Source organism: Diadema antillarum, unplaced genomic scaffold (genome assembly GCF_040938485.1).
Source record: "Diadema antillarum isolate AM-2024a unplaced genomic scaffold, OU_Dant_1.0 scf00000128, whole genome shotgun sequence".
NCBI classification, from domain to species: domain Eukaryota; kingdom Metazoa; phylum Echinodermata; class Echinoidea; order Diadematoida; family Diadematidae; genus Diadema; species Diadema antillarum.
This window is the reverse complement of record NW_027271017.1, coordinates 273326-285985: the sequence shown is the minus strand read 5'-3', so window position 1 is coordinate 285985 and position 12660 is coordinate 273326. Positions and strand designations below refer to the sequence as shown.

The 12660-nt window shown below is 39.8% G+C and overlaps 1 protein-coding gene across 1 annotated transcript; it reads left to right on the top strand.

Moving 5' to 3' along the window:
• Nucleotides 1–4223: 4223 nt before the first annotated feature.
• Nucleotides 4224–11544, top strand: LOC139720459 (NLR family CARD domain-containing protein 4-like). Its single transcript, XM_071631817.1, has 7 exons — nt 4224–4331; nt 4822–5123; nt 5741–7278; nt 7682–7846; nt 8504–8674; nt 9917–10013; nt 11537–11544. The coding sequence occupies exons 1-7, from the start codon at nt 4240–4242 to the stop codon at nt 11542–11544; spliced, it is 2373 nt and encodes a 790-aa protein (XP_071487918.1). The 5' UTR covers nt 4224–4239.
• The last annotated feature ends 1116 nt before the right edge of the window (nt 11545–12660 follow it).

The following is a 12660-nucleotide window of genomic DNA, read 5'->3' as shown; positions in this document are numbered from 1 at the left end:
GGACCCGTATACTAATCGTACTTGTTCAGTGCAGGCAGTGTAGGCTTTAGGAGATAAGAGTCTCCGGAATTGGAAGACCATCCTTCCTTCTGTGCTGCTACTGGGCATTTTTCTCAATATGCGCAATTGAGAATTCTTGTAAGTGTGGTCATATGGGGGAACCCCCTTCGACCACCAGCTCCTCTGAAAGAAAGAACCTTAATACTCTTGTCTTTCAGTTACGTAAACATGCACATCTCCTAGACTGCATCAAAGGCAGTGAGAATATCCAGGACAGTCAGGGGAGTCAAACCATCGACGACCAGAGCAAGGAGATGGGAAGAAACTTTCGTTCGCTACACGACGGAAAGACCGAGAGGACGCGGGAATCATCAGATTTGACAGTCCGCACTCGGACTCCCGTCCCCATTTCTATTCACTTTTCCGTGACGATGGAGCAGGAGCGGGAAGATCGCTGATATCGTGCCCAACATCGGGACGGGATAATTTTGATCGAGTACCGTTCTCGTTTTCCCCATGCAGGACGGGAAATTTTTCGGACGTGAGCATGTATACTATAGAAGCAAATTACTTATTTTGCACACCGACCGGGCACGCTCAACCTACCGGCCGCGTCGAGCGTGCATGTTAAAGGGATGGTACAGTATTGGTGGAGATGAAAATTGGGTTTTTAACTTTTTGCGAGATACCACACTTCTGATATAGTACAGAGCACACCATTTTAATAGGAATTCAAACTTTATATGATGAAGATCGGGTTTGAAATGGCTGAAACATCCAAAAACAAAGTGAAACAAAGCGATGGTAAAATGTGGGTCCCACACTTTATCAGAATTGCTCTTTTTTTGGATATCTCAGCCATTTCAAAGCCAATTTCCATCAATAGATGTTGAATTCCCCATAGAATTACATGCTCTTTCATATTTTAAAAGAGGTTTCTCATTATCTCACCAAAAAAATTTAGAAACCTGAAATTAGGTCTCAACCAGAACTGTACTTTCCCTTTGAAAGTTCTCTAATGATGAGGTGATGGGTGATCATGATTGGTGAGAATGAATATAGCAAAACTATAATTATAGATACCCATCAGCAACGGATCCAGGAATTCCGTAAACAGTGGTAAAGGGAGTGTGTGTGTGTGTGGGGGGGGGGGGGGGGGGGGGGGAGGGGAGTTCTTTTAGGGTCATCTTTTAACATGATCTTCTTTCAATTTAAAGGGACGGTACAGTATTGGTGGAGATGAGAATTGGGCTTTTTACTTTTTGTGAGATACAGAAAACACTTATTATGTAGTACAGAGCATGAGAGGAATTCAAGGTTGATTTGATGAAAATCGGGTTTGGAATGAGTGAAACATCCAAAAACAAAGTAAAACAAAGCGATTGTAATAAAGTGCAGGTCCTACACTTTATCAGAATCGCTCTTTTTTGGACATCTCAGCCATTTCAAAACCAATTTTCATCAAATAAATGTTGAATTCCTCATAGAATTACATGCTCTTTCATATTTCATAAGAGGTTTCTCATTATCTCACCAAAAAATGTTAGAAACCTGAAATTGCTGAGTTCTCAACCAAAACTATACGATCCCTTTTAAGGAAGATGTTGAAATATTATAGATTTCTTTACAATGATAACAATCTCATTTATATCTGAACCTATAAAGGTATACATAAAACTAGATTCCAGATCACCTTTCTCTTCCATTCGATTATGTTTCATAATACTCAGTAGACCCTGTATCTTCGATGTTGGTCGAATGTCGAAGCATTTTATTCAAAGCCAAAGGGCATCCTTTGTTTTTTGTTGACAACAGCAATTCCATTCAATAATTTCAAAATTGTCAATGACAGGTTGTTACAATAAATAGGCCTACTATAGAGCATCTCGATGCTAAAAAGTTGTTTTTGCATGCTGTTTTAATCGAATTTTCAACATGAAAATTGTGTGGATCTGCACATCAATAATAATAATAATAATAATAATAATAATAATAATAATAATAATAATAATAATAATAATAATAATAATAATAATATCACTGCAATTCATCTTATATGTGCGTACGTTCTTGAGATCAGCATTATTGTTTATTTGTCTGTTTGGGTTTGATTATACATTTACTCTTTGGGCCAACCCGAAACCTCATTTGTATCCAATGTCAGTGAATTTGATAGATACATAGGCTTATGCATCAATAACACTCCTAAAATTTTCATTATGCATTCTTCACGTTGAGGGCCGGGGATGAATATCTAATGGATCTAGGACGTAGAAAATCAGTTAAAAAATATTATAGATATTGGATATTTAGTTTCCAATGTCTTTTGGCCCTACAATAGGGTTTACTTAGACCCGTCGAAAAAAAAAAATAACAAAAACGATTAGGGTTACGATAGGTTTCAGGGGCAAATGATTGTAACTCAGGGGCAGCGACACGCTTTGTCGAAGTCAATGGTAACCGGGGAAGAGGGTGGGGGCATGGACCTACCCCCTCCCCCCCCCCCCCCCCCCACCCCCACCCCAATCTCATGACTGATTTGTTGTGGTTCGCGGACACGCGGCCGCTGACCGCATGCATGCATGCTCGAAAGTTGCGCAATACACTCTGTACCTGGGCATAATACGTTGTACCTACGTACGTAGGCATATCAGAAATCACTACATTACACACACGTACGTACCATAGAGACCACTGGACCCACACACACGAGTGACACAACCTGGCTGGACGGTACCGTGATGCGATTTTCGATCACGAATTAATCAAATTTCACCTGCACTTTTTGAGTATGACATTCTGAGTGACGTCTCATCGTTCCTGATTTAATTTGCCACACAAGACGTTTTGTCCGGTGAGTGTTTTCGTTTTTTTAACAGGTTTATACACCAGTTGATCACGATCGAGTAATCTACCGGTATAACCTGTTACTAGTGTTAGCATGCCATTACGGTAACTCCCGGGGCGCGGCGGGCGTTCCTTGTACACACAGGGACGTAGGTACTGTGAGGCCACGGGCCGGTTGGTCGTAGTTTCTACAGTACTAGTAGCTGTTTAGTGTATTGATGAATGAAGTGCCCCTGGCCCTGCGTTTATATGCACAAAGTTGGTTGATATGCAGAAATACAAAGCAGTGTACAACTGTAGCTAAACCAACATTCCAAGGTAACCATTCTTTTGTTGTTATTGTTGTTGTTGTGTTTGCCCTATCATAAAGATATGTGTGAAATTTACAAGTTTCATGGGATAATCATGCTTGTTTCTTAATTTTTAGATAAAATTTACGGGTTACATTGGTTCATTGGGGATTTGTGATTTGTCAATGCTCAAAAGATCATACAAAATCTTGAATTTTGGCTGGAGACTAGACTAGTCTATATCAAATATTTTAGGATCCAAACATTGTAGTTGTTCCGCGTATTGGCAGTACTAGAAATAGCAATAATAAAGTCACAACAGAGGAATGCAGGGAATGCATTAATAGCCAATCTTGATTTAATGAATAATCCGAATTTTCGAGGAACCTTCCTCTTCTTCAGGGATGACAGTGCGAATATTCACAATGATGCGCACAACATGCGTTTGTTGTTATTATCTATTATTTTTTTGTTTTGGTTACACTTATTGCGCGTGCTAGCAGGGTAGTAACACCTCACTCTTAAAAATCATTGTGAATATTCGCACTGTCATCCCTGAAGAAGAGGAAGGTTCCTCGAAAATTCGGATTATTCATTAAATCAAGATTGGCTATTAATGCATTCCCTGCATTCCTCTGTTGTGACTTTAAATATTTTAGGATTCATAGTTGCTTTAAGATTGTATTTACCTACCTATACCTATCTATGGATACCTATGGAAGATTCTGAATACACGCTGAGCCTCTGTATTCAGATCCAGGTTTATGTATATAAGATGAGCTGGGTCATGACCAGGTGGCGTGGTGTCGAACTTAAATTGTATGGGTTCATTGTCCCAGAATTTATCCAAACCACCTTCAAAACTGAAGACACTGGGTGCATAGTTCTTGGTAAACTAGTATTCCATGGTTTCCTGATACGTTTGTAAAATTAGTTTCTTCTTGTAGTGGTATGTGATTTTATTTCTACCAATGTCTGTGCACAAAAGGGTCTGCATAAAGTTGTATTTACAATTATCAAACTAGTAGTTTATCTGCCAAATATGATGCCTTTTTTTTTTCTAATCACACCTGAATTCACCTACCAGTCTCCATTTTCCACCATGATGGATGAGTCTCATCTTCTCAGCATCACAACCAGTCGTCTTCTGAGGGCAGGAGATATTGAAACGAATCCAGGGCCATATACAAACAGGTAGACATGTTGTTATGATATTCTGGATGAAATCTGTGTTAAGAAAAAAGTAAACAGTGCGAAGCGGAATACTATTCGTGTCAAACCCATTAACCTGTTGAGGACAAGTCCTAAGGATCGGGCGTGTGTCTACGGCCCACGGGAAATGCGTGTTGTAGCAAGATCAGTCCGTACGTTTTCAACGGGTTAAAACTGTATAGTATGTGGCAACTGAATGGATTATTTTTATTGTGAGAGATCAGGCTATTGTTAAATCTCTTAGACTCTAGACCTCTAATCTGTAAAGAAATTATCTTTGAGTAGATCTTGAAGGTCACAAAATGGATGCTAGACTGTGAAAAAAGAAACAAAAAGAAAGAAACAAAAAGACAACTGGAATACCCAATGATTAATGAATGGATGCACATTCCACTTTTCATTTCAGTAATTCTCAGTAACAGAGATGATGTATTTGATAAAGCCTGTGTATCTTTCTTCATCAATTTTACAGCACCATAGATGATAACGAGTTGCACAAAGTGGTGACGACAGCCACCTATTTCGACGTACCAATGTTCACCCGAATTGGACTGGCGTTGGGCTTTACACCAGAGGAGGTACACGGTTTCGTTGTCAAGCACGGTGTCAGCGGGGCATTTGCGTACATGCCCCTTCAGGAGATCTTCAGTATTTGGAGTAAAAATCTACCGCATGACACCAACGTGAGGGCAGCATTCATTGAGAAGCTATGGGAAGCAAATACCCACGATTTTGCCGACAGACTATTGGGAAATTTCACAGCACCGTTTAGTTGTGAGTACTATGAGCACTATACTTATAGCTCTAGCACCAAGCTTGAAATTAAGCAGTGTGTGTACATTTCAAATTGTAATGAGCTGAGATCTGAAGTAGGTCCCAATAGTTTTCATTTCATCATAGTGTGATAGTGATTAACCCGTTGAGGACAAGTCGCGAGTATACTCGGGCAGGTGTCTATGGGAAATGCGTGTTGTAGCAAACTCAGTCCGTCCACAATGGGTTAAAAGGGGCAGACTTGTAGAAACTTTACATTGACAAGTGCGGCAGCCACCTATGAGAACTACCAAGTGAGATTTGGAATGATTTATTGATGGATGGAATTACTTTCTATCCAGTCTTACTGTTGCAAAAGAAAATAATTGGCAAATCACCTACTCATTACTTTTTAATGTGTAAATTGCCTTGTTCTACTTTGTAGCCAGATCTGAATTGAAAAAATTGTTCAAGCTCAACATATCTGTCAAAATATTCATTGCACTGATTACTGGTCAAAAGACAGATATGATTTCTCATTATGTAAATATTAACACTTTTGACACATACATCCTTTTGCCAATGTTTGGCAGTTAACGACTATCTGATTAAAGAAATATTCTCCTTTTTTATAATAGGGCCATCCCCTAGTGATACTCCCCTCACTGAGAAGCAGATCCTACAGTGCAGCTTTGATCTACGGGATCATTATCGCATCACTAGAAATGGAGTCAAATTGGGGAAATTTGCTGTAATGCCAACTGATGATCTTCTGGAGGTGAGCCTAAGTAAGCATGAAAAGTATGCCAAGGAGAGACGACTCATAACATATGATGACCTCATCGACATGAACCTCTCACATCGCATCTTGGTGGAAGGCGGAGCTGGTGTTGGCAAGACGACACTCTGCTCAAAGATCGCATGGGATTGGTGTCAGGGGAAAGTGCTCACACAGCTTGACATGGTTATCGTCATTCCACTAGGCAACCTAGATGTCAACCTGAGCATAGGGGAGGTGACCAAGACGTACCTGTCAAAATCCAACACGTCAACCGCTGCACAAATCGAAAGATTTATCCATGAACATCCAGACAAAGTGATGATTATTCTTGATGGATTAGATGAGTACAAAGGAAGCATCTCTGCGGAGAAGAACATGACAAATGTCGCAAGCGTCCTGCGCTCAAATCGATTCCCTACCTGCAGAGTGATTGCCACAACAAGGCCGAGGAAAGTAGGTAAGATCTTACCTCTAGATATTCTTCTTGACAACATGAGATTAGTGTACATTCAAGAGTTTGGCTTGGATACTCAGACTGCCTTCATCAAGAGTTTCTTCCGTACAAGAGGAGAGGAAAGCCTGGCAGAGGAGTTGATGATTGTCCTGAAGAAGAATGATGTCATGGCTGAAATCACTTCCCCGCTTCCATTTTACTCTGCCCTTTTGTGCATTTTATGGGATCTGGTAAGCAATAAGGAGTGTCCAGATATACTGAAGTTACAAACGCATTCTCAGCTCATAGAAGAGCTCATTCGCTTTCTGAAAGAAGAGTACATTTCCAAGATGTGTGAAGATCTAACAGAAGAAAAAACAAGGCAGCTGTCACGTGATGTGGACGAGCGGATTCTTCAAGTTGGTGAGATGGCATTTGAAGGGTTGCTTGGCAACACACCTGCTTTCCCAGAACACAAGCTGACACAGTGGAAGGATGCTGTGGACACGTGCTGTGAAATTGGAATCTTGACTGAAGTTGAGGAGGTGATATCCAGCATTAGCAAACCTACTATAGCTGACTCCAAGCCTTCAAAGTCATCTGTCACATTCCCACACAGGATCTTTCAAGAATATTTGTCTTCCTTGTATCTCGCGTCCCTTTATGGCAGCAACCATGAGAAGTACAAGGAGCTGGTGATGAGAGTTTTACTTCGCCATGAAGAGTTCCATCTTCTTCTGATGTTCACAGCATCCTTTGGGAGGGACATTGGGTTGGACATCACTCGGAAACTAGTAGATCAACATGCCTCACTTGACATATGTGCCAGTGTTGCCTTTGAATGCCGTGTGGAGGAAGTTGGTAGAGTGGTTGGTAGCAACGTGAAGATGGTGGAAGTGAAGCGTGAGACACCCGCACATTCGGCGATCAGTCAGCTCTTCTTGCTCAAGTGGTGTCCTCTGGTAAGGCAAACATGAATTTGAGTCCATCAGAATTGCGAGGAAATCACTCAAAGATAACTCACAGTTTCACTCTTTGTTTGCTATCTTTGTAGTATTGGACATCATGTAACATCTACCCCAATATGGTTAAACTAACTTCATAGCTTTTACTGTTGTTTTTTTTATAGATCAAAATAAAATTATGAGAGGTCTTAAAGATTTTCATATAAGGGAGAAAGAAAAGAGAAAAAAATAAAGTTAACCTTTCCACCGACTTTACAAAAGGCACATTAATGAATAAGACTTCATGCCAAGTTCACATTTAGTAGCACTTTGTATCTTCCTTCCAAAGTTTTAGTCAATTGTGTTTCAAGTGTGAATTTCACCTAAATTGTATAATGATATCTTTGTCTTATCACATCAGGAGTCATTGACAGTGGCGGACATCTCTTGTGGAAGAACAACTTCTCGTTTCCTTGGGGATGTTGTATATTCCAGTCCAACTCTCAGTACTGCAAGCATTCACTGCCCACATCTGGATGCTGACTTCTGCTCCATCTTGAGAAGAACTGAAAGAGCCGAAGGAGCGGTATGCAAGGTTCTTTTCTTCTTTACACTTACAATTATAGTATTATAGCTACAGGTGTCAGCTGCTATGGTTCCTGTTTGTTACATTTGCCATGACGGCGGTTAAAGGTCCCACTCTCTGTGATTCATGTTGGTTTCATTTACCATTGCAGTTGAGGCTGTACAAAGGAACTGTTCAAGACATAACTTATATCATGTTGAGTTTCAGAATAACAATCTTGGCACAGCTTTAAAATTTGAAATGTATACTGAAAATATTTTGTTTGAGCACAATTTTGCTTAGAAGCAGAAAATAAGTCATGTGAATCTTAGATTTTCTCTCCATAGAAGATACATTTTTGTAAGGACAGAGTGAAGGGCAGAGAAGACCAACTTCTCCATCTTTCAGTTCTGGGTGCCCCAAACCAACATGTCTGCTTACAGTGTGAAATCAAAATGTGCTGTGTAAAGGTCTAAAGGGCCTTTGAATAATCATTACATCACAAATGCTTAAATATCAGTGAATTTAAAAGCCAATGTATGCCCTGTTTGTGCAATGACCCTTTTCTGCTCATGTGCAAAGTGGAACCCCAAACTTGCTTTGAATATAGTAGCCACTTTACAGGACCAGCCATGAAGAGTGGCAATCTATCAAATAAGAATTCTCTGTATTCTTCAGATTCAAACCTTGGAGATGGACATTGGTTCGTTTTCTTGCTCCGCCGCTGCGGCAGAAGACATTGCCACATTCTTGCTGCAGTTGCCTTGTCTCAAGACCCTCACGCTACAGTGCTATGACATGCCTGATGTCTTCTTTGCTAAAGCTGACTCTCTGGCTGCATCTAGTCAGGTATATATTCATGCTATGAAGATTAAGTTTCTAGCAATATACTGTATAAGCCATATATTTCGCGAGTCTAAATTTTCGCGAACCAAGACTTCCCGCCGATTTTGCGAGTAGTTAAATTAGCGATCATTGAGTCCTGTACTGAACGGAGAAATGTGTACACGTACGTCGCATTCTTATCAGGATCAGAGTCAATATTTTTGCGTGTTTTTAATTTTGCGAATAGCAGCTGACTCGCGAAATTTGCGAAAATAAAAACCTCGCGAAATATTTGGCGTATACAGTATGTGGATTCAACCAATGAAGATGGATTAGTGGCTCAATCAATGAATGTCTAAGGGAACTACTTAGTATATGATGCCAATGCATATTTCCTTTCAATATGTTGTTTCATGATACCCTTCATATCCCTTATGTGGCCAGCAGAATATATAAATACATGACATATATTGTATTATGATTTTTTATACCATTTTTCTTCAGATGTGATGAGCAAGGTCTTGAAAATAAAAGATTTCTTAACCCATCATTTATAGGAACGAACTGACCACAAAATAAACTTTAAGACAAATTTTCGCACTTCGAGGCAAGGGTGAGAGGGACGTTAGAGGAGACACATTTTATATTTTAATCAGATGCAGAGTGTGTTACCTTTAATAAGGACATCAGAGTGACGTAGCCAAAACATCTCCAATGAGGTACCTTGAAGGTACCTTGATGGTGTTCCATGATAGCAATACTCATATTTTATAATTCATTCATGTCTTTTAAAATGGTGAAGTATGCATTCTCATTTACCGTTCAATTCTGTCCATATTCTCACTGAGTGGTTATCTCAGTTTCATTGCCTCCGATTCAGAGGGGATGAGGTTTTTTCTTGACTTCTCTGATTGCCTTAACTCATCAATTCAGTCCTACACTATTGCCTCTTTCATAGTATTTTTTTCATAGTATTATATTGCTCAATCTTGCAATGTACAACATACACTGTATGCAACATTCATGTGAGAAAGGAATAATTAGAGATGAACGAAAATCCACGTTTTATAGTAATTACACTGTCAAATCTACTGTCTATGAATTGGTATTTATTTTTGATTTTGTACACCATCTGTTTCTTTTGTCACAGAAACTCTCTTTGCGATCTCTTCACTTCCCATTATCACTGGCAGACCTCATCTTTTTACCAAAAAACAAAAAGTCAGTGTGTTCCTCCTTTAATGCAACTTGCCCTTTATACTTTAGGTGAAAGAACTAGACCTGGATCTTGGCAGAAAGAAACTGAAGACTTCTCCAGGCTCGGACATGGCGGCGAAGGATCTCGCTAGACTTTTGATGCAAAGTTTGAGTATCACGAAGCTGAAAATGCATTGCAAGTTGGCATCTAATGCCTTCTATTCAGCGCTCACTTCATTTACCACATCTTCACAGGTAAAGAGCCTGAAATTAGTCATACAATTAGTTTCTTACTAGTAGCAAAAGTAACAGTAGTAGTAGGGGAAGAGCAACATGTGTGCATACCACATACAATTGAGTTGTAAAAGTATATTCACAAGTTTTATAGTGATTATCTTTATTCCTTTTGGACTGTTTGAATATCAGTTAGAAGGTAGATGAATTTTGTTCCCCCAATATGTGCATGGCAAATTACATCGTGTACAGTATACCTCCTGCAAGTAACCAATGTAAGGAATTTTGAGTATGATCATGAATATGTTACTGACTCATGCTTTTAAAGTAAGCCTTGTAGTCTCAAATGAACATCTTGTGACTAGCTAGTCAATTCCTTTATCACTTAAAGGGTTACGAACCTTGGCAATGCAATAACTAAGAGTTTTTTAGTCACTGATGTTATGATGGGGGTATATTGTAATAGGAAACACTCATCTTTAAGGAGATGGTATACAATGTACTTTTGGTTTAGATAGAGATTCAGGATTTATTATTATATATATATATGTTATGATACAAAATATTTCAACACGTGTGCCCCTTTACTACTGCTTATTTCTGTGTATTTTTGTTAATGCGCATGCGCAATTGTTTGTTGTTGTCATAGAAGAAATCATAACAAAAGAACGCTTTCATCCACTGAGCTGATCCGAGTCCAACGTTACCGGACACCCCGCACTCTCGCTTGTTTTGTGGATAATTTATCCACATTTAACACCAGTTAATATCGGTAAGTTTGACAAGAAATATCATTTTATTCATTGTGTGACAATGTATGCAAATATTGATTATTTACAGAGTTATTTGAAGTAATTTTATTGAAATTTATTAGGCACTCGGATGCTGAAGTAAAGGAGAGTCATTGAATATTGATAGATTACACTTTGTCGAATTCTAGCCGTAATGAATTCATTTACAAGGCTAAATGTGTGTCATTTAATTTAAGATAAAGAATTTCGTTGACATTCTTTGAGTAAGTGCATCTTGTTCAAATCTTTCTTGCCTCTCTGATGATATGATTTATTTGATGTTGCATTGTCAATGCGAAGGATTGAATTGTTGTAAATATAGATTTATCTAACATAAAGAATAAGAAATTTGTGGATTTTGCCATTTTCGTGTGCGGTGTGCCGGTGTTCAAATGCGCTATGTGGATCACTTTTGGGGCACGCGCGGGGTAGCGCTTTCTTGATGCGCGCATCCTTGTAGGTGCACGCGCGTACCCCTGCTTGCTACCCTGGATGGGAATATGACGAAATAATGGCCATTATGACGTCAACAATACTGTTATTATTATGTTAACAATGATCTAATTAGCATATGCTGTGTAATGAAATTCCTTCTGTTTACATTGCATTATTTACATGTCATCTACTTGACAGTGAGTAATGATGAAATGGATATGTTTTGCAGGTGGCTGAGGCATACTCTCTCCATCACGGAGTTTGTCAGGACTTTGTTGTCTGTCTCCTGTTTTAACGGTAATTATAACCTTTGTAAATTGTAAATATTTTTAATACAATACTACGTTGGCGAGGCTTATATCCAATATGAATTAGATGAACAAAGTTATTACATTAATGTGACAAACATACTAGCCTGCATTAGACACTGAGGTGGAGTGCTCGCTTCCATAGCGTTGTGGTTTCCTCCTCGTTCTTGTTGAGCCTCGACATTTTTCTAGAGTCTGCGCCGCTTCCTCGACCACAAGTTCCTCTTCCTCGTCATCACTTGAGAACGTGCAGGCAGTAAGTAGATTTCGATGGACCGTTTTGCAATTACCTTCGTCGTTACGTATGACATAAACGTCCTGTTGTGGCATTCTACTTTCTACAGTCCATGGAGTTGCCAGCCACCTGTCTGCGAGTTTCTGCCTACCAATAATGGCTTTATTGGCTAATAAAACTCTGTCGCCTTTGCAAAACGGTGCTTCTCTCGCTGCAGTGTCGTAGATCCCTTTCATTTTCTTGCGGGCAGTGTCCGCTTGTTTCTCGGCAGTGTGATAAGCTTCCCGTAGCGTGTTGTGTAGATCGCCAACATAGGCCGATACTTCCTGGGGCTCGTCTTCATCAACATCGTCGTTTCCAGCCATGAGATCGAGAGGAATGCGAGGCTCACGCCCAAACATCAGGAAGAATGGCGAGTAACCGGTACATGAATGCCTTGTGGAATTGTAGGCATGTGTCATTGACTCCACATATTCTTTCCAGTTAGGCTTCTGTGAAGGTTCTAGTGTTCCAAGCATGTTTAGGAGAGTTCCGTTGAACCTCTCAGTCATTCCATTCCCCTGGGGATGATATGGAGTGGTTCTGCTCTTCTCCATGCCAAGGACTTCGCAAAGTTCCTTTATTACAGCTGCCTCGAAACACCTGCCCTGGTCGCTGTGAATGCGTTCTGGTATGCCATAATGTACAATGTATCTACTCCAAAGTGTCTTTGCAACAGTTGATGCCGTCTGATCCCTGGTGGGGAAGGCCTGTGCGTGTCGGGTGAAGTGATCAGTTATCACCAAGATGTTTTCTAGTCCACCTCTTGAC